Below are 25,220 nucleotides of genomic sequence, written 5' to 3' on the forward strand. Positions count from 1 at the left end.
CCGGAGACTGCCCGGGAGCCCGCGTGCTCCCTGGAAAGCTGTGTGAAAAGCATGTGCGCGCGCGTGTTCATCTTCGCATCCTCGCGCAGCTTTCCATCGTGGTGCGTCTCGAGCTCTGAATCCGCGTCTACTCTGAACACACCAGCACCCGTCCAGCACTCAATTTCTCTCTCTCTCTCTCTCTCTCTTTCTCAATCTCTCTCACACACACGGGCGCACTAAGACTCACTCACACACTCACTCACACACTCACTCTCACACACACACTCACTTACTCTTACTCACATTCGCAAATGCATCGCAGAGGTTTGGACCGGCCGGGGGAATCTCACCTGATCGCGAGCGTGTATGGTAAGGTAATACTTTGTTTGCCATTCTTTACGCGCGGCAGATCGCCCCCGAATATATATATATATATATATATATATATATATATATATATATATATATATATATATATATATATATATATATATATATATATATATATATATATATATATGACAGATGTAAAGAAGATAAGACTGTTTCAGAACAGGTGAGTTCTCACCTCAAAGCAGATAAAGTGTGTGGTGAGTTGAAGGTGTGACAGTGGGCTGACTTTAAGTGGGCTTTCAGAACATCTGTGCGTTATAGAGGAGCTGAAAAAATCACTCTGAAAACAAGAGGAGATTAATGTCAAACTGATGTTCTTCATCACTGACAGACAGCTACAGCATCGTGCAGATCATTTCACAACACTGGAACAAATGACTGTACATTTAACAGGACATTTCAATAGTTATATCCTGCCATGTTTAAATTCAGCACTGTAAAAATTTTACTGTGGAATCACGGCAAATACCCTGCTGTCAGCATTTTACTGTTACTTTACTGCAAAGTAATTTTCGTCATGATGGTGTTTTGTAACCATGAGTGAGGAGGGAACACAGTGGATAATAAGACCCTGCTGTACATTAAAATGTTACGCTGTAGGGGGCAAAACATCTACATTGACCATGTACCTGATGACTTTTACAGTGTGTTGGCCGATTTTTAAATTAAGAAAAAGAAACTGAGTCTTAAAGCATTCCACAACTTATGGCCGACCACAGAGAAGGCCCTGTCCCCCTTTGTTTTAAGTCTCGTCTTAGGCACCACAAGCTGGGACTGGCCCTCGGACCTTAAAGCACGCGCTGGAATGTAGATTTGGAGAAGGTCCATAATGTACTCAGGGGCCAGTCCATTCAAAGCTTTAAAAACAAACAATAAAATTTTAAAATCAATCCTAAAATTAACAGGGAGCAAGTGCAAAGACGCAAGAATCTGACTAATATGCTAATGTTTTCTGGCCCCTGTTAAAAGTCGTGCTGCAGCATTCTGGACCAACTGCAGGCAGGAAAGAGCTTGCTGGTTAATACCAGAGTAAAGGGCATTGCAGTAGTCCAAGAGACTTGAGATAAAAGCGTGCAAGACTTGCTCAAAAAGGTTAAAAGATAAAAATGGCTTGACTTTCAATAAAAGACGAAGATGATAAAAACCCGATTTTAAAACGGCATTGACCTGTTTGTCGAGTTTAAATCAATGTCTATAGTGACGCCAAGGCTGGTGACTGTAGGACGCACATGAGTGTTTAGGGGTCCTAAGTCTAAGGCAGTATTGCCAAATACAATGACTTCGGTCTTCGGTCTTTTCCTCATTGAGCTTTAAAAAATTTTGAGATAACCAAGCCTTGACGTCACCCAGATAGTCAAGCAGGAGCTCGTATGTTAGCCTTTAGCTCATGTTTTAGCCTTTAGCTCAAGCTCTATCTCTCTCTTGTTTATCTTTCTTCTGCTCTTCTGTCCTTTTTCTGACAGTTAGGCTCCAGTGTCCACCATCACTACAAAATTAATCACAGAAATCATTTTCAGCACAGACAAATACAGATCTCTCTTCTCTCTACTCAACTTCATCAACCAATGTAGTGTTGTCATAGAGACTTAGACATGCTGTAAATCAATCTGGTCCAGCCATAGACTGTATAAAACATAGACATATCCTCCGTGATGTCACCTGTCTGTCCCTGAAACTGTGAGATGAAGCCGATCCACGGATGCAGCCACATTTGGTATGACACCGGCTGTGAGTTTCCTTTCCCCAGGGTGCCTGTTAGTCACGTGAGCTGAGCTGTGTCTCTGATCAGACAGTCAAACAATCCTAGTAACTTCCAAACTGCTGAGTCAGAAAAAAATTAACTCAGCGTACAGTGTGCGTCAATAGTTAAATCAGCGTTTTTTTGTACCAGGCTGTAAATATGTTTTATAATGCCATAACAATCTATTTTTATGGCTTGGTGTCTACGTGACCTCTGGTCTTTCTGCAGCTAGCCTCAAGCAGATTCTCAATGAACAGCGACTTTTAGCACTTCAACATAGGCTTCATTTCTAATAACCGGATGTTGCCCCTTGGGTCCCGCCCAGCTCCATCAGGAAGCAAAGAAGAAGCATGATGAAGTAACCAGTTACCATACTGGTGCTGACAATCTAATTTAAAGTGTGGATTAGGATCAGGCAGATATCTAGAAGGAAGACTTTTTCAACATCACTTGGAAACTGCTCACAGATAAGGACAATGTTATAACCTGTAAAAGTCATGTTCTCTGCTCACTGCTCAGAGAGCAGCTGTGGTGTAGATCGGATAAAGCATTGACCTTTTTGTTCCTCTTTCCTTCTACTCCTCTTAGTTGTGTTTGTGTGCCTGAGGTAACATGTTCATCATCATCATCATCATCATCATCATCATCATCATCATCATAGGAGCTGCTCTGTAGCTGGGGGTCAGATGCAGCTGCTCCACACTGCTGCACTCTGCTCTCTGCCTGTGGCTCAGTGTGTGTGTGTGTGTGTGTGTGTGTGTGTGTGTGTGTGTGTGTGTGTGTGTGTGTGTGTGTGTGTGTGTGTGTAGCCTTACAGAGTAATAATGAGCTCTAAAGCAGACGAGCAGCTCCTTCTGTCCGTTGATGCTGAGCTTTGCATGCGTGTTGTGTGTGTGTGTGTGTGTGTGTGTGTGTGTGTGTGTGTGTGTGTGTGTGTGTGTGTGTGTGTGTGTGTGTGTGCATGTGTGTGTGTGCGTGCATGTGTGTCCCAGGATTGATTTGGAGGTTTCTCAGTAAACCGCCTCACTCAGCTGATCTGTGACCTCACCCAGGGCTCTAATAGAAAACTCTTTGTGATGGTCACATTCCTCCATCACTCACATCCCTGAATCCCTCAGTCCCAGCCTCATCACTAACTTCTAACCTCATTTGTTGCTTCATGTCCCACCGAGGAAACTTTCCCTCCAGCAGCACTCACGTTTGTCATCATCACAACCTTTTTTTTCCTGCGCGTCGTGTTTCCTCAGCTCACTCTCTGAATGTACTAACCTGCCAGAGGAGCGCGCATGTCTCTGTGTAATCTTTGGCTGATCCTGTCCCAGAGGCTTTAATCCCTGTGTAAGGACTGTTGTTGTCTGACAGAGCAGCCTCCACAGCCTGCCGTCCCCCTCCAGCTGTTGACAGAGCGTCTGTGATTCCTGCTGTGGCTTCCCGTGCAGGAGAAAGGAGGGTACTTGCAGATCAAATTGGAGTGAAGCATCTGTCTTCATTCTCCGGGGGGCGGCAGGGTGTGCAGCTCAGCTCTGTGTGGAAACAAAAGCTGTGATGGAGGAGGCTCCTGGGTCAGCCAGCTGTGGATGTAAAGCAGGGTTTGGATGGGTTTGTTTACTATGTGTCATTAAACAGGAGCAGTCTAAGAGTATCAGACAGTGTTCACACTTCAGCTTAACCTGAATGGCCCTGTCCTTTGAGACCACATCTGTGTTCATTCAAAGGTCTGGATGTGTATTTTTCCAGGCCTGTTCAAAGAAAAAGCATCCCGGTCAGATGTAGATGAGTCTGAGTTTGGCATCCGACAGCTGTGCTTAGCTCCATTATGTAAGCACTAACACTAAGACATCAGCTTCCTGTCTGCACAGACCCTTTTTCAAGAGAGGATTAAACCGAACAAACACCAGATATTTCCCAACACCAGAGGAACCAGTGCTAAATAAAAGAAATGGTTTCTACACCGGAACACAGTAAAAAAGGAAGAGGTGGGTCACAGACATACAGCTGCTGAATCAGGATCAGTTATCATCTTTGCCACTATTTAATTATACATGATCAAACCAAAGGAAACCTACTCTCAACTCTCCCACTCCTACTCAGTCAAACTGATTCAAACTCTAAGTTTCTTACAAATGATAGATGAGTTACAGTTAAAAAGCTTTTCAGAGTTTAAATATTTAACTTTTCACTCACACAGGTGTGTTGTTGGTGGGACTCCATCCCAGACCTGTTGGTGAAACATCAGTGTGTTTAGTTGGTTTACAGTGAAAAGTGAAGTATCCATTAATGCAGACATGTTTACTTATGAACTATAACTCAGTATGTTGAGAAGTACAGGAGAAATGTATGAAGAGGGTGAGATAAAATAAAACTCCTGACAGAAGCAGTGGTGTTTGAGGTCTGGAACACAGACTCACTCTCTGAGTGTGGGGGTCCAGGGCTGAGCTGGACTTCTTCACCAGTCTGTTCTGTCTCACTCCCCTGCATCCTGTCTGCTCAAAGTGGGTGAAATCCTTCTAATGTGGCGTTAATGTCCTGTGTAAGATCTGTTAGCCGTGTCTGTGAATAGCATGATGCTATTCTGTCCTCTGGTATTCCTTCTGGTGCTGGGTTAGAACTGCTAGCATCTTATTGGAGATAGATCCTACTTCCCCCATCACAATGGATGAAAGGACAGGTCCACACAGTCTCTTCTTAGCACACAGCGTGGTACCAGCACGTCAGCCTTGCCTCCTTCTCCTCAGCCTGCAGGGAACTTTGGACCTAGCACTGGTTAGCATCTGCATGCTGTTAACAGCTTACTTCTTATGTAAGCTGGGGGCGGCGTCGGTGGCGCAGTTGGAGAATTCGCTTGGTCGGTGATCGGAAGGTTGATCGGAAGGTTGCAGGTTCAAGCCCAGCTCTGGGCGACTCATGGCGATGTGTCCTTGGGGAAGACACTTAACCCCTAGTTGCTCCCACTGCTGCTTCAGTGGTGAGTGAATGGGTATGAAAAGGCATGACTGTGTTAGACCAACTGTAATAGCTGTCATAGTAAAAATTGGGTCCATCAGTGAGTGAATGTGCAAATGGGTGTGGATGGGTAAGTGTGACCTGTGGTGTAAAGCTGCTTTGAGTGGTCCATGACTAGAAAAGCACTATATAAGCTCAAGTCCATTTACCATTTACCATGCATAGACCATAGATTTACACGTAGGATCTCACAGGAACAAAAACAAAAAGTAAAACCACCACTGCAAACACAACCAGCGTGGTGTCAATGACCGACAAAGAGACATAAAAAGTAATGACAGGCCTCAAGTACAAAGAGAACCAAAAAGAGAAGAAAAAAGAGAAGAACAGAGAGCGCTAATGCAACAAGTTGACACTTGAGCAACGCTTTGCTAGAGCTATAGCACTCTGAAGACCATTTTTTCACACGATTAATGAGTGGACAAACCAAAACTAGGGTATCATTCAAAGTGTCTCCTCAGTTTACAAATTTTTAAAGGTCTCTTGTAGGGCTGCACGATTATCGCAATCGCAATGTCAGCACATGCAATTACGTAATCGCAAAAGAGGATATCGCAATCGCAATCGCAATGTCAGCACATGCAATTCAGATTTTTCTCCATGATAACCAAGCAAGTCTGTAGACTCATCATGACACAACTTTTTTTATTAAATCACAAGCACAATCGCAATTGCAATATTGTCCACCTAATCGCAAATCGCACCTTTTCCCCAAATCGTGCACTAGTCTCTTGGTCATTTCACGTCTCTCTTCTTGCCTTTACTGGCCTGTGTAGTATCATCATATCTTTTGGAAAAAGCACCCAGAAGGAACTAATTTTGGTGCTGGTAATCTCATTTTGAATAGTTACATAAAATGAGGCTACTTTGAGATCACTCAGGGTCAAGTCCTTTGAGTTTTATGGCACTAAAATGAGCTTCAAATGATCAGAGCTGTAAACACACACCTGCAAGCTGTCTGCATGGCCTGGGCTTGTTTTGAGACAAAGATCTCCTGCTTGGAGAGGGTCAGTGTGTGGTCAGTGTCACTCTAAGTACTTTCTGGTGGGAATGTAAAGAGAGGCTGTTGCTTCAGCAGGCTGTGAACAGACTTCCTCCTTTCAACATTTTCACTCATTTAAAAATGTCTGCACAGAAACTGGTGATGGTCCCATTCAGACTGGGTCATAAAAAGGCATCAGGATTAACTCCTGTTTGTTCCTGCTCTAAACAAGACTATCTAGTTTTAATCTACCATGAAGACTACCAGACCATGCATATCTAAAAAGTGCAGTCCTTGCAGCCACTCCATCACTCTGTCTAAAAATATCACCCGAAGAAACAAACTTTGTCCCCTGATGAGTTCATTTTTCTGCGATTGCAGCTTTTAGCAGTTTTCAAACAGAATGGCTCATGATGTCAGCTCCATTTCTCTCCCCTCCCCGCTGAGTAAATGTCTTTGGTTTTGCGCTGTTTGTGATTAATGGAACATCAAAAGCCGATCCCAGCTCAGTGTGATTTTGTTCCTGAGGACATGAGTCTGCCTGGGACACACAAACATCATTAATGAAGACGAGGCAGACTGCGGAGAGAAGCAGAGAGGAGGAGAGAGGCCTAGAGAGGATCCACTTTTGGAAAGTAAAATTTGTATTTACCTGGTTGTACTGATGATGATGATGATGATGATGATGATGATAATGATGATGATGGTGACGATGCTGATACTGATGATGGTGATGATGGTGATGATGATGGTGATCATGACGATGATGATACTGATGCTGTGGATGATGATGATGATGCTGACACTGACTAATGGAGATGACGTGTGCCTGGGGATCTCATGTGATCACCTTCCTTGGGTTGAGTACACAGGGACAAATGGTGTTTTTTCTGGACCCATTTGGTAAACCACGTCTCTGCTCTTTGATGCCCATGGCGAAGAACACGAGTGCAAACAAAGGAAACTTCTCCACTCGTCTCACTGCAGACGGCTATATTTAACTGAGTGAGGAACTCTGCTGAGCTCTGAGGCTTAATTACTCAGGAGAGAGGACAGTGGAAATCAAATGCAATTATGCAGCTGTGTGTGTATATGTGTGTGTGTGTGTGTGTGTGTATGTGTGTGTGTGTGTGTGTGTGTGTGTGTGTGTGTGTGTGTGTGTGTGTGTGTGTGATATCTGCTGCGCATCAATGATGATGTTTTTTAACAACATGGTGACACGATGAACGTCTGATATTGACATGTTAAACATTCTAAATTTGTGTCTATTTTGTTCTTATCTGCAAACTGTAGTTAAGTTGCCCAGGTTTGCTTTCGTCATGCTTGGAAATAGGATCAATTTCCTTTCAAACAACACTTTACTCTTTGGTAATAACTCCTGAATGGCTCTTTAAACTAGTCTTAAGTGGTACTCACTCTGTGTCCAACAGGAAATCACTGGAGGATGGCTACAAGCTACGAACTGAGCGCACAGGTCCACCGCTGCATCACAAAACCTGACAGAGAAGAGAGGCTGTAGATGAGCAACTCTTTGACTAAAGGCCCAATGTCTTCTTATTTGATATATGAGAATGTAAACATCCTTTTCAAGCTATGTTACTGTCACTGCTCTCATACTTCCGTGCATCCTTTACGTTGGCACAGGGTGGGGGGGTGGGGGTTGCTGATGTACCTCTCGCATCAAAGACAAAAACTGAGGCAGCGTTGTAGGAGGCAGTGGTCGGTGAGATGATTACACATATTGCTGTTATAATATCTTCTTCGTGTCTCACTAGTAACAACAATTCACAGCAGGTAGAAACAGCAACACTGCCCCCACAGTTTCAGGTGGTATTACTCTGTTTGGCTTGTGTCCATAAGCTTTATGGAAACAGGCAGAAATAAAGATGAAATGAATGCAGAGCATGGACAGAAGCCTCCGTCAGTATCTGTTTTTATCACTGAGCAGAAATGGGTGTATGTATTTCTTGTCTGTTAGAGTTTGCTTTTTTTACTCCACTCTTGTCACTAATGTTTGTTGTGTTCAGTTTAACTTTGCAGTCTCGTGACACCTCTTGTTTCAGGTCCCTTCACCTCCTGTCCTTCCTATGATTGTGATCCCAGCCCCACACTGTGTACCCTGTATTAAAAGCCTGGGTCTCCCCTTGTCCTGTGTCAGGAGGTCTTGTCGGTCCATGCTGTCCTGTTTTTCCACCCCCATATAAGACTTCAGATTTCAGATGATACTCAGTAGTTTTCCGGTTAAGCAGGGACTCTCAGTTTATCTGGGACTTCAGTTTGCAGTCTTAGCTGTGATTTTGTGTTGAACCTTTTGTTTGATAAACATAAAAAGTCTTTTTTTCCTCTTGTGTGATTGGATCCCTTCTACCAGGCTTGTGTCTGGTCTTTACACTGCTGCTGGTCTATAAAGCTCTAGGCGGTTACCAGTGATCTACTTTGGTACGTTCAGTACAAACCATAAAGATGAGTCAGAACCTCTGGGACAGGTCTGAGTCAGGACCAGGAGCTGAATTAGAATATTTAATCATCTATTTTACTGAATCAACCTCCTCTTTTAAAACTGTTTTACTACATGTGATAAAGATGGTGATAAACCATATTTATCAAACTTTATTTATATATCACCAAATCCTGACAAAAGTTATCTCAGGACACTTCTCAAAAACATAAACACCTTATCTAGCTATAAGCTTTATCCCTGGACCTCAACTGGTAAGGTATTCTAAAGAAGAGGAGCCTGATAACTAAAGGCTCCACCTCCCAGACTACTTTTAGAGACCTTAGGTACAACGAGCAGACCTGCATGCTGAGAACACATTGACCTAGATGGATAGTATGGAACAATTAACTCTTCAAGATAGGATGGCCTGATGCCATATAGCACTTTGTTGGTCAGAAGAAGAATTTTTGACTGTCTTCTAGATTTTATAGATAACCAGTGTAGAGACACTCAAACTAGAGAGATGGGCTCTCTCCTCCTAGACTTATTAGGACAGTCAGATAAAAGAGAGTTGCATTAGTCCAGCCTAGAAGAAACAAAAGCATGGACTAGTTTCTCAACATCACTCTGGGACAAGAAGTGTCTAATTTTCTTGATATCATGAAGATAAAAAATACACTGTCCATGAAACCTATTTTTGTCATTTATATATTTTGCTTGAGCTTTAAAGGGATAGTTCAGTTTTTTTGAAGTGGGGTTGTATGAGCTCTATGTGACCACTAAGGACATTAGATACAGTAGAAAGTTGTCTCCTCTCCCTCAGTAAGACACAAACTTTAATCCATGGTGATGAGGAAATAGACACTAACAGGGACAGACGGTACCAAATTCAAAGGCTATTTTCTCTGCCTACTAGAACTAAAATCATAAAGTAACACCACAGAAAAAAAATGAACTATCCCTTTAATGTGTTCTTCAACTGATTTTAAATGCTCTGTTTTAAGGATGCTGTGATAAGAATCTGTGTAAAATAGACTGCAGCTCATGTTCTAGCCTTTCTTCTTTTTAAGCCTTTAGCTCATGTTTTAGCCCTCAGCTCATGTTTTAGCCTTTAGCTTTGCTCTATCTCTCTCCTGTTTCTCTTTCTTCTTCTCTTCTGTCCCTTGTTCTGTCTGACAGTTAGGCTCCAGTGTCCACCATCACTACAAAACTAATCACAGAAATCATTTCCAGCAGCCACAAACACAGATCTCTCTTCTCACTGATAAACTTTGTCAGCTCCTGTGGTGTTGTCATACAGACTTAGACAAGCTGTAAATCAATCCAGTCCAGTCCAACCTGATCTGGAGCTGAGAGCTGGGAGGTTGCAATTTAGGACTAATCCATTGGTGCTGATAATCTCATTTTTTAAGTGTTGATTATGATCGGGTGTCTATCTAGAAGGGAGACTTTTTCAAGATCCCTTAGAAACTCCTCACAGCCCTTTCAGTGTGCTTCACCCCCTTTTCTAATAACTCTTTTTATTTTTTTTAATGTGAAGGACTTTGAATTATGCTATATGAATTAGCCAGCCTTGCCTTTATGCTAAGCTAAGCTATGCTTTACCAGCTGCCTGTTGCCTTTAACTTAGTAAAGCCTCTTTAACAAATGAAATCCTGATTATTTTTTTTCCAGAAATCTCTGAAACATTAACGTCCTGATGCTATCAGGAACTTTCACTTTGACTTCCTGTATGAGGTACCTCCAGTTAGTCCTCCAGAGCTATGTTAGGCTGAGCCCTCTGGTCGTCATCTTTGGTGCTACTGGAGGAGGTGCTCTGTGCTCTCCCTCTGTCATGGCCAGGAGTTTAGTACTGTCCAGATATGCTGTCCACCCACCCACACACAGTGGCTGGGAGACATTAGCACCTCACTGTCAATGCCAACTCATCAGTTGAAGGCTGCAGGTGTGAAACCAGCTAAAGCTGCACGTGCATGAAGGTGGAAAGAAGAAGCAGTTGTAACATCTCATGGGGTATGTCTTTGTGTGCTTTCTCTCCAGAGTGGAACATGTAGAGCCAGAGGAGGGGGGCAGGATGGAGTGCTCCTGGAAGACAGTGCTGCTGCTGGTGTGTGCATCTCTGGGGGTCCAGTATACAGCCATCCGTACCCTGAGGGACTCCCTGTCTGGACCCTGTCAGGGAGCCTACCGCTGCTCCACCAGACACTACAGAGGTAGGAACCAGCAACCAGGACAGGCTTTCAGAAAGAACTGGTGCTCTAAAGTAGAGCTCAGAGTCTGAAGAGCTGTGTGTGCACACACACCTTCAAAAGGATGGTAATGAAATCTTTAGCAGCACTGGACTGGCATCAGACCAGTATGGGAAACAACAGGAAGGTTTAATCAAGCGCTGAATGAGGGAAGTCCCAGAGTACATAGAGCAGGGGTCACCAGTCTTTCTGAGACCGAGGGCTACCTCACAGGAAATGAGTGACACGAAGGGCTACTTGTCTGAAACAGATGTCCTGAACAACATTACACAGATCACTTTTCAATAACACTAATCATAGTAGAAGTGGTAATACTATGTGAAGAGACTGCTCACAGGTCAATCATTTATATCACAGTTATTATTAATGAATTACACAACACGGATGGTAGGAAGGAGCTCCGTTGTGACCAGTGCTGTTATTTGGAACATGTCTCGCGGGCACCTTATGTAGTTCTTGCGGGCGCCCAGGTGCGCACGAGCACAGCATTGGTGACCCCTGATGTAGAGAAATGAAATATGCACGACTGGCTTCATAATCATCCACTAATTTACCTCCATGAATCCTCCATCACAGTGCAGCAGGAGAAACTTCCTCTGTGCAATCAGCTCCTCATCAGCAGTAAATAACATGTTTGCTACATTTAGAAAGCAGCTCTTCATCAGCTCTTCATCAGCTCCCTGTATAAGCACCATCAGACACACAGCCTCCTCTCGCACCCTCAAACCCTACAGCGTTTATTAGCTTGATTTTGGAGTTTACTTTCTCCTGGGTTCATTCTGATGAAAACACACTCAGTGAGTCAGAGGATGGCTCTGAAACACTTAGTGTTGAAGAAACAGGGTAAATATTATTCGGAGCTGAAAAAAACACACGCTTCAGTCTTGTTTATGTGACGTTTCACACCAAAATGCAAATGACAGAGAAAAAACTGTGTTTATACAGAAACCCTAAAGTACTGAAAACACTGTAGTAAGCATGCCAGGCCTGTAGTTGGTGCTATAACTGTCTTGTCCATGAAGCACATCTTCAATGAAGTAGAGCTAGGCCGATCATCTGGTGTATAGTGAATGCTGAGAGCAGAAGTGGAGCAACAGATGCTCATTTTGTTAAAGACAGTCAGCAGATTCAGCAGATTGAGCAACACAAGCACAACACGGTAGACCACGCCGATCCTAACAACAGTTCTGTTGGACTGTTGTAGCACTCCAGCTTACTGTTAACATGGCAAAGGTGTCGGCAATGTTTTAGAAAAAAATCCACTTTGGAGGCTGTTTCCAAAAGTTTGCGTTTTAGGTCAGCAAAAACGTTTCTGTGTAAACGAGAGGCTGAAACACAACAAGCATTTCATCTGTAAACATAAAATGAGGTTAATATAGAGCTGTGTGGTATTTGTTACTGTAAAGTTTACTTTAGTATCAGCTCTTTGTTAAAGATGCGTCAACATGTTTGATCTCATCCTTACTTGTGTGTCTGACACTTTCCTCACATTTGATTGGCAGCTTCTCTCCTGTGCCTGGCTGAGCGAGCCAGGTGTAATACTGAGTAACACACCTCATTTCACTGTTGCTAACGGTAATGGCGCTGTGACATTTGAAATTAATAAGATTACCTGTTACTGAAACGCTGTTATTACCAACACTGTTAAAACTGCTTACTGTTTTTAATAATATTGATAAGAAGACATTTAAAAGTTGAATTTTCAGTGTACCATCCTTGTGCAGTCTGCGCCCCTACCTGCCCCAGGAAAAACTCTCTAGTTCCTGATGGGGTTATTGTTGGCTGGTGTTCCTCACCGCTCTCTGATGAGTGAGAGGGCGTCTCAAGAGGCTGGATGTGTTGTAAAACGTCCTTGGCTAAGGACGGTGTGTGTCTTTCTATCAGTGCTGCATGTGCCTGGACGTATTCACAGTATTTTTAATAAATGAGAGGAACAAAGCATGCTGGGGGCTGAAAAGAGGGCGAGGCTGCTTCATTACTGCGCAGAGATCACATGATATCAACCCCACCCCTGCTGTGCTCTCACTTCTTCCAGAAACAATAGCAGTAATCATTCCAGGTAAAACCCAGCTCCAGAGTTTCTGGGGAGTCAAGAGTTCAGTGAAAACAGCTTTAGGGGTTTTAGGGTGAACCGCAAAAGTTTTGTTACGTTTCAGCGTCCCGTTAACATGGAAAAGGCGTTTTAGTTGACCTAAAACACAAACTTTTGATAACGGCCTCCAGAGTGGGATTTTTTCTGAAACGCTGCTGACACCGTTGCAGTGTAAACAGTAAGACGGCGTTTTCAGTGGAAACGCTGACATCACACTCCGCCCCACGCGAGCTCATACAACAGGACAACAGTACCGTTGTTACCGTTGTCGTGAACTACCGTGTTGTGCTTGTGCTGCTCAATCTGCTGTATCTGCTGACTGTCGTCATACAAAATGCTCCACTCTTGAACTTAGTATTCCCCAATACACCAGATGATCAGCTCAACTCTACTTTAGTGGAGATCTATCAAAAGCTGCTTCTAGACAAGACAGTGACAGCACCACCTACAGGCCTGGCATGCTTACTACAGCGTTTTCAGTCCCTCAGCATTCCCCCATTTAAACACACATAAAGTTTTAATCACTGAAAGTTTTTCCTGCTCTTCAGTAAATTTGCAAAAGTCAGGGTAAGTCATCCACCCAAATCATGTCAGCTCAATTTGTGCAGCAGTGGAGAAGTTACTACACATATTTCTTCTCCTGGTGGAAAGAGTTGAGTTCTGGTTTGTCCCACTGATCCTGAATGTGTCTCCAAGTCTCAGGCTGTACTGTGTGCTGGGCTGGGTGCAGGGTTTTTATTCAGCATCATGTGGGAAGCTCCACACCTCCAACCTCGTCAGCTCCATCCTGGGTCAGCCCTGGTTCAGTGTGTGTTTTCTCTCCCCCTCACAGACTCCAGGTGGAGGTCAGTGTGTAATGACGGCTGGACGGTGGAGCTGCCTCGTAAACACATCCTTCTGTTTGCCACCACTCGCAGCGGCTCGTCCTTCACCGGGCAGCTCCTAAACCAGCACCCTGAGATCTTCTACGTGTTCGAGCCCCTCTTCCACGTCCAGCAGGCCTTCACCAACTCCAGCAGCCGGCTGCGTCGCTCCCTGGACCGCCGGGCCCTCCTGGGAGCATACAGAGACCTCCTTCTCAACCTCTTCACCTGTGACCTGCACTTCATGGAGAACTACATCCGACCCCAGCCCCAGGAGCACCTCACCAGCTCCTTTTTCCGCCGGAGCTCCAGCCACGCCTTGTGCTCGCCTCCAGTGTGCACCGAGGGAGGGGAGGCCTCTTCCCTGCCTGATGAAGCCTGGTGTCCTAAGAAGTGTGGCTCTCTCAACCTCACCTTGGCCTCCATGTCGTGTCTGTCCAGAGGACACGTAGCCATAAAGACAGTGCGGGTTCCTGAGGTGGGCGACCTGCGCACCCTGACAGAGGATCCTCGCCTGGACCTGAAGATCATCCACCTGGTGAGGGATCCCAGAGCAGTCCTTGCTTCTCGTATGATGGCGTTTTCAGATCAATTTCGTGCTTGGAAAATCTGGAACGCTACGGGACGGCAGCCACGTTACGTTGACCTGTCACAGATCACCAGCACCTGTAAGGACATGACGGCCTCTGCAGAGACCGTCCTGCAGAAACCAGCATGGCTGCGAGGACGCTACATGCCTGTACGGTATGAGGACCTGGCTTTTAATCCCAAGGAGAAGGCAGCTGAGATCTACAGGTTTGTGGGTCTAGAGATGGAGGACAGGGTGCGATTGTGGGTTGAGAAAAACACTAAGAGTAATGTGGTGTCCCCCTTGGAGTGGAACTACAGATACTCCACCAGCAGAGACTCCAGAGCGACCGCAGAGAGCTGGAGGCTGCGGCTCAGCTTTGACGTGGTGAGGACAGTGCAGAACCTGTGCAACGACACGCTGGCTCTGCTGGGATACAAACTGGTCCAGTCTGCGGCCCAGCTCAGGAACCTGTCACACAGCTTAGTGGACAACGTGACGTTTGAGGTGCTCACATAGAGATCTGATCTCCTCCTGTTTACTCCTTTTTTTCTTCTGATTCTTCTTCTTTTTCTTCTTCTTCTTCTTCTTCTTCTTCTTCTTCTTCTTCTTCGTCTTTTTTTCTTCTTCTTCTCCTTCTTCCTCTGCTGTTGAGGTTTTATTCCTCCTGTGTATTTACATCCAACTTCCTGAGATCTTGGTTGGCTGGCTCCACCTGTAGAGTGAAGATGTGAGAGACAACCCCCCCACCACCCACCCACATTATCAGAGTACTGTCCAGTTTTATCTGACTAATGCAATGACTCAGTGTTCGACCGTCATGGCAACACGCTGACTGAGACTACAGCCATGTTTTAATGGTCGAGCCTCTCAGTCCGCCTGCCTGTGGTTTAAATCAGTGTCAGATCTGATCTGACCCCCAGGTGGTCAAATCTGTGACCAACTGTTTAACTTCATGGAGGTCAAAGTGGAAAGTCACCTGAGTAAAACCTTTTCTGATCCTGTCCCTTCAAGGCCTGTGCAGGACACTCATGAAATGAATGTAACTGAATTTATTTTTATCATCTGAGCTGATTTAATGTCAGCAGCAGGCCAAAAGCTTGCTCAATCATGATTTTTTGGTATGAATGCAGACTGTGGAAGCGGGGCCTCACGATCCTACTGACTTTGACACTTTTCTGACACCAGGTACATGAAAGACTGCATTGTTTTCCAGTGAACCAGCAGGATGATAAAAAATGAGCAGGTAGATAAACTATACTAAAAAAGGCTTAGCTGTCATGAGGTCACTTGTCAAAGTATTAAAAGTGCCAAGTTTCCAGCCTGTGTGATGCTGGGAACCATGTGTGTGTGTGTGTGTGTGTGTGTGTGTGTGTGTGTGTGTGTGTGTGTGTGTGTGTGTGTGTGTGTGTGTGTGTGTCTCATCAAGGAGTGGACTGTAAAAAACCTGTTTGAACCAGGTTTGTAAGTTGGAGACCTGGTCTTTAAAGGATTAAAGAAAAAAACTGTAAACCCATAAATATAATTTATTAAGTCCCAGATGTGACAAAAAAACAGGATTCTTTATCTTTAAGCTGTGACAGTTTGGACTTTTAGTCTCAGGATAATGATAGGAATTTAGTTTTTTTTTCTTTTTTAAAATTTCACAATTAGATCATGTGAGCGGACCAGAGTGCGAGCAAGCAGGGGGCAGAGCAGCCAAATTTGAAAGGAGTGATAAGCAGGAGTTTTTTCTTTTTTTTGCTCATTTCAGCTCACAGCAAGAGTCTGAATAATGCCAATATCTGGGCCAAAATCTATTCAAGTATATATATATATATATATATATATATATATATATATATATATGTATGCTATCGTCTGAGCACACAGCCTGAGTAGATCACCCATTAATAACACCGGCAAATTTCAGTTTGCAGACACATTCGAACACCAGTTATTTGAGATCTTAGTAAATCAGGTCCTAAATCTCTAAACTTTGACTTATTGGGCTCTAATTTCGTAGACCAGGCGCAGGCGCACCTGCCCTGCGCCGGCCTTCGCTGTGCGCACAGGGCGTGACTGGCGCACTTTGCAAGTTTCCTGCCAAGAGAGGCGCAGTCCAGGCGCAGTCCAGGCGCAGTCCAGGCGCAGTCCAGGCGCAGTCCAGGCGCAGTCCAGGCGCAGTCCAGGCACAGATGAGTGCAGAGCTGCGCGTCCACACCTCCCTCCCCGCAAATGGCAGAGAGGGAGGAGAAAAGCCGTGAGTGGGTTTAACACAGCCGAGCACTGTTTTCACCAATCAAATGAGCGCCTCTCCTTGCCTTTAAATGCCCTGCAGCCGAGGCGCAGCATCTGATTGGTCTGAGTGATCTCCAGCACCGCGGAGAGAGTGCTGGTAGCGGAGACGGTCAGAGCTGCTGTCCCTGCAGCAGGTTAATGGACAGCGGGGCACATCGGAGGACACGACGCGCGTCACCGTGTGGGCCAGCTCCTGGGACAGATGTAATCTGTTCCTTTGTCATTAATAGGAGTTAAAAATGAAGAGACTGTTACACAGCTGGCTGATCCATTCAGAATACTTTTGATCCACCTGCACTCCTGGTTTGTCATCGCCAAATAGCAGAACCTTTGCTGATATACTGTATACTCTCCCAGTGTCTCCACCTCATCCTCCTTACAATAATGTACTCCATCTTTTTAGATCAGGTTAAAAATAAAGACTAAAACAGAGAAATATGGGAAATCACAGGTAAATCCTGAGTGACATACATTTATTTTGTCTCTTTTTTCTTTGTCTTTTCTCTCCCTCTTTTCTTTGAATTAAATGAAATGAGAGAACCAGATATATACTCAGTATCAGATGTTAAGGCTGTTTATTGTTTAATTGTAAGATGTGCATCAAACTTCCAGCTGCCGTCAGGTTAACTTTCCATTATGACAAACGGCTTTAATCTGACATCAGATGTGACGGGACAGTTAATATAGATATAAATGTATAAGCTGGTTCAGACGGTTACATTAAATAGTGATTGCTGTGATTGTTTATTAAAATGTGCCTGACACTCTGGAAACCTGCCTCTGAGGCTTTGTTGACATGTGCGCACATGTGCGCCTGTCACCAAATTACAGCTGTGGAGGGTGCGCTCCGCCTTGCGTCGAGGATAGACCAGGTTGGAGCTGGTGAGCTTTCAGTGCACTTTTTTGGCACGAAATTGTCACTGCGCCAACATGAATCTGCTGACACCTCCCGCTGGTGCGCCGTCAACTCCCCCAGGTGGGCAGTCTCACCCATCTCTGCGCAGACGGTCTACCAAATCATCAAATTGGCAGCGCACGGTGGTGCTATGCACAAAATTAGTACTGCGCAGGCTGCGCCAGGCTTGCGCCCCCTGCGCTGTGACACGAAATTAGAGCCCATTGTCTCCAAGTGATGACTAAAAACTTTTTATTTCTTAATAACCTGGAGAAGAGAGCTTCTACAGCTTACAGACTTTAAACAGAAAAAAACTCCCCAGGAGCTCAGGTATCTTCTCAGAGTGAATCTGACCTGAGGTTACACAGAGGGCTTTCTCACCGGCACTCAGGAGGGAGTAAACAACATAACACCAAAATGTGCTTTTTCACTACATGAAAACAAAACCAGAGAAAAGTCTGCTGGGGAGCAAAAAGGGCCACGAACAAAAACAAAGACACATCAACAAAACAAACATGAAATGAATAAATAAACTATTCTGAAAATAAACACTTGACAATATAATGGGACACAGAATACCACACCCACACTGATGATGTCAAGATTTTTGGTTCCAGCTCATGAATCGACTTTTCAGGTTCCAAACCAGTTTTTTTTCCTGTCTGAACTCGCCTCCCTGTTCAAACTAAGCTTTGGGAACCAGAACCAGCATGGAGCCATGCTGGCACGAAAGCCCTGCCACAAGGTGCAGAGCACAGTTTATCATGAAATTAAACCAATCAAAAGTCCAAACAAAGCCTTCCAGGGGTGTCTGCGGCACTCTGGACCTGCTTAACGTCACAGCCTCTCTTCCTCTGCCGTGCACAGCGGCTGAAGATGTTGGATATTCTTTGGTTCAGAAAATCCTGTACATACTGACGTGCTGTTGCCTGAAAATGTTTGTGTGTGTGACTGTGCTGTTTATATTTTTGAGACTTTTTGAATAAATTATTCATAAGGTAACACTGAATTCCACTCTGCTGCTTGAAACCTCTTCGGCTCTGTGTTTCGGGTGTTAGTGGGTCTTTCGTTGTGTCCTGGCTCTGTCTCTGAGGCTGGCAGAAGTCTCAGTATCTTCAGGTCTACTCAGGAAGGTCAAGAATCAGAAGAAGAGGCTTTCCAGGTTGCATCCAAAGATACTTTATTCACCAAACAGGTGAACAAAGCTTGTGAGCGTGACAAACACTATCTTTATACAGTTTCATGGGGGTGGCTCCACACCCTCTCTTTTAGTTGTACCAGTGGCACTTCTTTGGTTTTTAACAGTGTCAGTCAGATTATAGATGCATGGAGCTCATCCCCTCAACTTTCCTTACATATGCTTAATTCTAATGTGTCCTGTATTCGTCATTTTCCACATTATTCTATCAGTCTTCAGTTGAATGGTGTCCAGACATTCTGACCTTCCAATTAAAAAATTAGGCTCATACAAGCCTCAGTTTATTAAATCAGGCTCGTACAGACCTCAGTCTATTACATTTTCATTACATTATCTGTCTTCCCATGCATGATATACCACAATGTGGGGAGCTTACGCAAGCGAACTTTTGACATGGCAGTAGCACAGGGTGGAAAGTATCTAACATCTCAGAGTATATCTAGGTCACAGATGACACAATTTCTTCCAGACTCAACAAGTGCATTTCCCATGGATCAATGGACCATCTCACAGGTTTTAACCAGAGGGAGACATGCTCACTGAGCAACATGAAGTGGAATTCATAAAATGATCCCACACTTTCCTCCCTGAGAGGGGGTTAAGTCCTGGTAATGAAGCTGGAAATGAAGGATGATGTTTCAGTGTCTCCTCTGCTCTTCCTGACACACTCCAGTACGTAGGATTCTGAAGGAACAGGGATGTTTCTGACTCAAGAGAACACACATCTTTGACTGCCATTTCATTTTTAGCTGACGTTAAACTATAAAGAGAGAGTCTGCCTGTCTGTCTGTCTGTCTGTATGTGTAATCGGACATTAGACAGCTGCAGGTTCCCTCCGACGTGTCAAACAGCTCTTTGTGTCTGAACCCTGAGAGGAAGCGTCTCCAGATCCTAACGGTGTATTTCCGTGTGGCGCTGTTCTCTGGAGATAAATGCTGGAGTAGTTTCAGAGGAGGAACTCTTTGGATGAGTCAGAGCTGAAACACTGATTGTCTATGATTGTCTTCCCTTTCAGATGTGAGCTTTGAACCGTCCTACTGAGGCTGCAGTAGCAGTTCGGGGAGAGCAGTGAGCCTGGGTGCTAAAGCTGCCAAAGAAAGCCAGTTCAGAGTGAGGGAAAGTTTGCAGTTTGAGCAGAACGGTCATGCTGCTCTGTGAGCGCCGTTAAATCAGAGGTGAAATAGTCCCCGAGCTGTGTATTTTTAGACTCCAGGCCTCCTGTAGCTGCTGACGGCGAGGGAAGCTCAGCACCGCTCTGGGCGCTGATCGACACACACGGCCGAGGAGAAACAGGATTTGAGATGCATGGAGAAAAGAGCGGCCGTCTTTCTTTGAACTTAATCTGCAGCCTACACAAACTGGCCATAAAGAGGGCTTTGTGACAGCCGGGGAGATACGCTTCATCTGGTTCTCCATCCCCCACACTGACACACAAAGCTGCGAGTGGCCTGAGTCAGCCGTCAGCTAATAACCTGATCCTCTGCGCTCAGAGCCACAGCACACTGCTGTCCCCCGAGCTGTGCTCTCCAGCTCAGCTCATGTTACCCTCTGAGGTGAAGATCCAGACCAGCACCCAGACCCGAGGTCTCCCTCTCTCACAATGCAGTTCAGCTCAGCTGTTCCCCATTGCCTTCAGCCACCAAGACTGTGTCACTGCTGTTCTCAGACACAAGGACTCCCTCAGACAGCCCCACATTAACAGACATGACTCTGTAGTGGAGATCACCGCGCTGCCATGACATCCTGGGACAAGAAAGGTCCATTTTTAGCTTGTTCCTGTAGTACACCTTACACCTGAAGACACAAATGACTATGAAATGTGAAGGTAGCAGTAGTTAGCAGCACGGTGATATCATCTTAAACTCTGCAGCAGAGCTCAGTCGCTCTGTGACAGAGCAGAGACGTCAGGAAAAGTCTCCTGGCTGTACTCTGAACAGAAAGAGAGAAACCTCCTGCAGGGTTACAAAGACAATCACATTAATATGCTGCTGTGACTAATCATGAGTTCATTAGACTCAAAAATCAATGACACATGGTCTGTCCCATTTCCTCTGCTGCACCATGGAGCCCACCACAAAGGAGCTGTGGAGTTCCTGTGAAATTGACTTCTTCTGGTTTAAAGTTTCTAACCATCACAGATCGAGGAAGAAAGGTCTCAATTCATCAAAAAGTACAGACTCAGTGGCCCTCTTTTATCAGTCTTGTGTGGGAACTGGCCCAGATCTGGGTGTAAAACTGAGCTTACAGCAACGTCCACGTCTGATTTATGAAACGTGCTTACCAGGGCCAAACACAGCGTACACCTGATCAGGTGTTAATAAATGTGGTGGCTGAAAACAATCCTAGTTTAAATAACATGCTCCTAAACATTCAAGGCTCAGCTGGCTGGACTCACAGAATTTACGACAAGTAGAAACGCATTAGGGGAAAAAGAAGACTTCTCTGTGCTGGAGATCTACAACACCATAGCAACCAAGGCAGAGATGAATGACCTGTGCTGATTGGCAGCCGGGAAAGTGTCGTTTGAGGGAGTCAGAAAAAAACTTATCAGCAAAGAAATAACTGCAGCCGTCAGCAGCGTGGATGTGACTAACTGAAATTCTTTCAGAATTAAATTTACACATCCTTCGTTTTTACCCTGATTAATTAATCTGTGATGTCTGACTATTAGAAGCCACAACGTTATTTATTTTTTCCATTCAGATACAGAAATGTGGAACGATAATTTTTCAAAATGTACTTGAGCTCTGAAAGAAGCTGCAGACTCCAGCCTGAACCTGAACCTGAACCTGAACCTGTCACAGACTGAGGAGGGAGTGGAGCTCTGACAGATGGAGGGACAGACCAACCTGCTCTGTGTCAGATACAGATAATAAAACATTTTCAATACTACAAACTAGTTCACCTAAAAACTGATCCCATAAACTTCACTTGTGGTGCCTGGACAAGTGTGTGTTAATCGTATGCAATTACACCAAGTTTTATGATTATTTGTACCATGAGACGAGCTGATTGGTGTGATTTCATGTCAATGAACATCTTTTGTTATGAAATGGTCAATTTCTCACACACAGTTCACATTTATATAATACTGTGAGGAGTAAAATAATAATCTTCACAGTAAATCCTGTAATTAAACAGCTTCCTTAAAAAAATCCAGGCTAAAAGTTTGATCCAGCGTCCTCTGAATGTTCTCTGCAGAGACTTTATCATTGACATGGGAGTGTGTTAAAAACTGTAACAGCATCTCTATTTTTTTTAAGTAAATTAATAAAGAAAACACACTTTTTTATACCAGCTGACAGCTCGCTCTGCTCTTTCATAGTGATGTATTTTACAGATTGGCAGAAGAAGAGTGAAATGTATGAAACATTTTGGTGTTAAATCTAATTTAACAATCCTGTGAACCTCTGTTAGTCTGTCTGAAAATCCTCTGTACTAATGATCAAACAATTCTCCTCCACGGACAGAGTTTCCTTGCTGCATGGCACTCCCCACTGACATGAAACTTGCATTTACAAACTCAGATCTGGTGTGGGATGTGAACATACCCAAGTTCAGATTGATAAATGCTGATCTGTGTGAGGAAATGAGCGTAAATCCATTTTTCAGGTGTATGCACGTTTGATAAATGAGGGCTGCTATCTCCAACTGAGTGCAATCAGTGCAGTTCCCTGAGTGTCCACTAGAGTCTGTCTCCAGCTGTGGGTCAGTCCCCATAGAGCGCCATGTTAAAACTTTACAGCAGAAATCAGCATGTGTACAGTCTGGTACTGTAATGACAGCTGAGTTTATTAACAGCTCACCTGATAAATGAAAATCGAGGGTTAAAGAGGGGGGAAACCTGGGGGTGCAGCCTCTTTGAATGCAGGTACCCCCTCAGCCAATCCAGAGCCTGAACTTAAATCACTGGCTGTGTTAGTGGAGTTGGCCCCTTCTGGAAACATCTTAGACCATGAACCAGTTTTATTGGATTTGTTTGTTACTCAGCTGGTGTTTAGGAGATTTACTCAACTCAACTTTATTTATAAGGCACTTTAAAGACAACCACAGCTGAAACATAGTACTGTACACGAATAGACAAGACGACCCACAGATACGTAAAACAATAAAACAATGTTCTGTTGTCCAGTTTTCCCAGCCTAGCTGTGAATTTGAGTTTTCTAGTTTTGGGGGTTTTGCCAGCTATGCTGGGATTTTCGGTACTTTGCCAGATGTCACAATAAAGTGCTTTTTTGGAAAGTCCTGCATCTGGGTCTTCCCTGCCAGTCCCCAAGTACCAGCTGGATCAAAGAATAAAGTTGTTGTTGTTTCACCTTGCCCCTGATTACAGCTGGGTAGCTGTAATAATCAGCTTTACCAGGGGAGTTTCAGGAGGGCAGGAGGTGTTCTTGGAGCTGGTCCCCATGGCTGCAGTCGTGCCCTTCAGGTTCATTACCTCACGCTTCATTCTTCATGGTCCAGCTCTGAGGGAGGCCAGAAGTCTGGAAATGATGAGGCCTCTGGCTGTCACACTGACATATAACCCCACGCTTTCATTGTCACGGTCATCTGGAGTGTGTGAGTGGGGAAACAACACACACAACTTCATGTTCAGGTGCTGTAACAAGCATGATGCTGTGATGATGATGACGCTGGCAGCAGAGAGGCAGAGAGCACTTTTTACTGAGGAGCATCCATTTAAAACAGGGTGGGATATGGAACTATTATGGTAGCAAAATTATTTGTGTGTGTGTGTGTGTGTGTGTGTGTGTGTGTGTGTGTGTGTGTGTGTGTGTGTGTGTGTGTGTGTGTGTGTGTGTGTGTGTGTATGTGTGTGTGTGTGTGTGTTAGGGATGGAACGGTTCACAAAATCTACGGTTTGGTTCGTATCATGATTTTGTGGTCACAGTTTTCGGTTCGGTTCGGTTTGCACTGTTATTGTTTTTATCACCCCAAATACCATATATTCCAATAATTCACTGTTAACATATCATTTTTAATCTTTTTTTTTTTTTTTTCATTTACAGTCATGTAAAATCTGAAGGTATTAGGCTGTTTTGTTTCATTCTATTTGGCAGAAAGACCCCAGAGCCTTGGTTAGTTTTTTTGCCCTGTCCGAGTCACCACTGAGGGGCTGTCTAAAAGCTGCAGGTAGTGAAAGTTGTCCTCTCTTACCCAAGTCTCTTCTTGCACTGCCAGGTGATGCACTGGGATGATGTCTCCGCAGATGAGCTAACATGTTGGATGTGTTAGCGTTAGCATAAACAACGCATGTTCTACAGTGCTTGCACACAATCACGGTTATGTCCACCACTTTCTTACCGCCGTCGCCGTAGGTAACGTGAAATCCAAAGTGATCCCAAACTGGAGATCGATAGGATGCCACAGGGGCATCCTGTATCTCTGGCTGTTTCTCCTCTCCGCTTGCCATATCCACAACTCACACGCCTCCGTACAACTGCACTGCCTGTGCTTCGCTTTCATCTCGAGTCGCGCATGCCTATGACCGTAATTACACATGTTCCAAACTGAGAAGATAAACAAAAGCGAACGGCACACATGCGCCCCGAACTGCGTCAGGAAAACCGAACGGTTCGGGTTTTTTTCATTATCTGTTTCATCCCTTGTGTGTGTGTGTGTGTGTGTGTGTGTGTGTGTGTGTGTGTGTGTGTGTGTGTGTGTGTGTGTGTGTGTGTGTGTGTGCGTGTGTGTGTGTGAATGCATCCACAAATACACTAACTGATCCACAAATGTGTGCACAAATCCACAAATGTGTAGCCTGATTTGCAAATAAATATCTAGTCTTAAATGGCTGGATTGTCAAAATGAAAACACACACAGGTAATCAGCTACAACTGAGGCGGGCCTCCCTATTGCCTGTCTGTGTGCACCTGAGTTTTGCCACAGTGATCTTCAAATGCGTAGAGAAAATCCACCTGTTAGAGGAGGGTTAGTTTTCCCTGAGCTCTGGCTGCCAGGCGCAGGCTGCAAGGTGGAGCTGTTACTGTAGCACCGTGCCTCTGCCACTATGGATCCCTCACCTTCTTTGGCTCCATAGGATTATTGTGGCACCTTGCAGTCCTGACAGTGTGGTGCATCCAAGAGGATGTACTGTTCATCACCTGATGTACGTAACAGAGTTTTTGATCTCATTTTAACATTGCATATCTTTGTGGGAAAAAAAATCAGAATATCTACCTCCTCAAAATAATCCAAAATAGCCAGAGAGAGTGAGGGATGCATAGCAACTGAGGCACAGTGCTATAATAACAGCCAATGGCGTATCCAGAACATTTTAACCAGGGTGGCCAGGATGGGACACAAAGTTAGTCTAGGGTGGCCTTGGTATCACAGAATTATACTCTCTCTCTCTCTCTCTCTCTCTCTCTCTCACACACACACACACACACACACACACACACACACACACACACACACACACACACACATATATATATATATATATATATATATATATATATATATATATATATATAACATTTGGTAAATTGTTTATCTTACTATCAGCGTTTACTTAAATCAAGTTGTTTT

At 44.5% G+C, this 25,220-nt stretch overlaps 1 protein-coding gene across 2 annotated transcripts; it reads left to right on the forward strand.

Moving 5' to 3' along the window:
• The first annotated feature begins 1 nt into the window (after window position 1).
• LOC141796540 (carbohydrate sulfotransferase 1) lies at window positions 2-18,453 on the forward strand. 2 transcript variants are annotated; one of them, XM_074677720.1, is made up of 3 exons: window positions 2-356; window positions 10,582-10,754; window positions 13,715-18,453. In XM_074677720.1, the coding sequence occupies exons 1-3, from the start codon at window positions 349-351 to the stop codon at window positions 14,830-14,832; spliced, it is 1,299 nt and encodes a 432-aa protein (XP_074533821.1). In that variant the 5' UTR covers window positions 2-348; the 3' UTR covers window positions 14,833-18,453. The 2 variants fall into 2 exon arrangements, with proteins under 2 accessions (XP_074533821.1, XP_074533822.1); XM_074677721.1 differs by having other exon boundaries at window positions 2-351.
• Window positions 18,454-25,220: the final 6,767 nt, after the last annotated feature.

The sequence above is a fragment of the Halichoeres trimaculatus genome, unplaced genomic scaffold (assembly GCF_033239565.1).
Source record: "Halichoeres trimaculatus isolate MK-OKI-2021-1 unplaced genomic scaffold, fHalTri1.1 fHalTri1_scaffold_10, whole genome shotgun sequence".
Classification (NCBI taxonomy): Eukaryota; Metazoa; Chordata; class Actinopteri; order Labriformes; family Labridae; genus Halichoeres; species Halichoeres trimaculatus.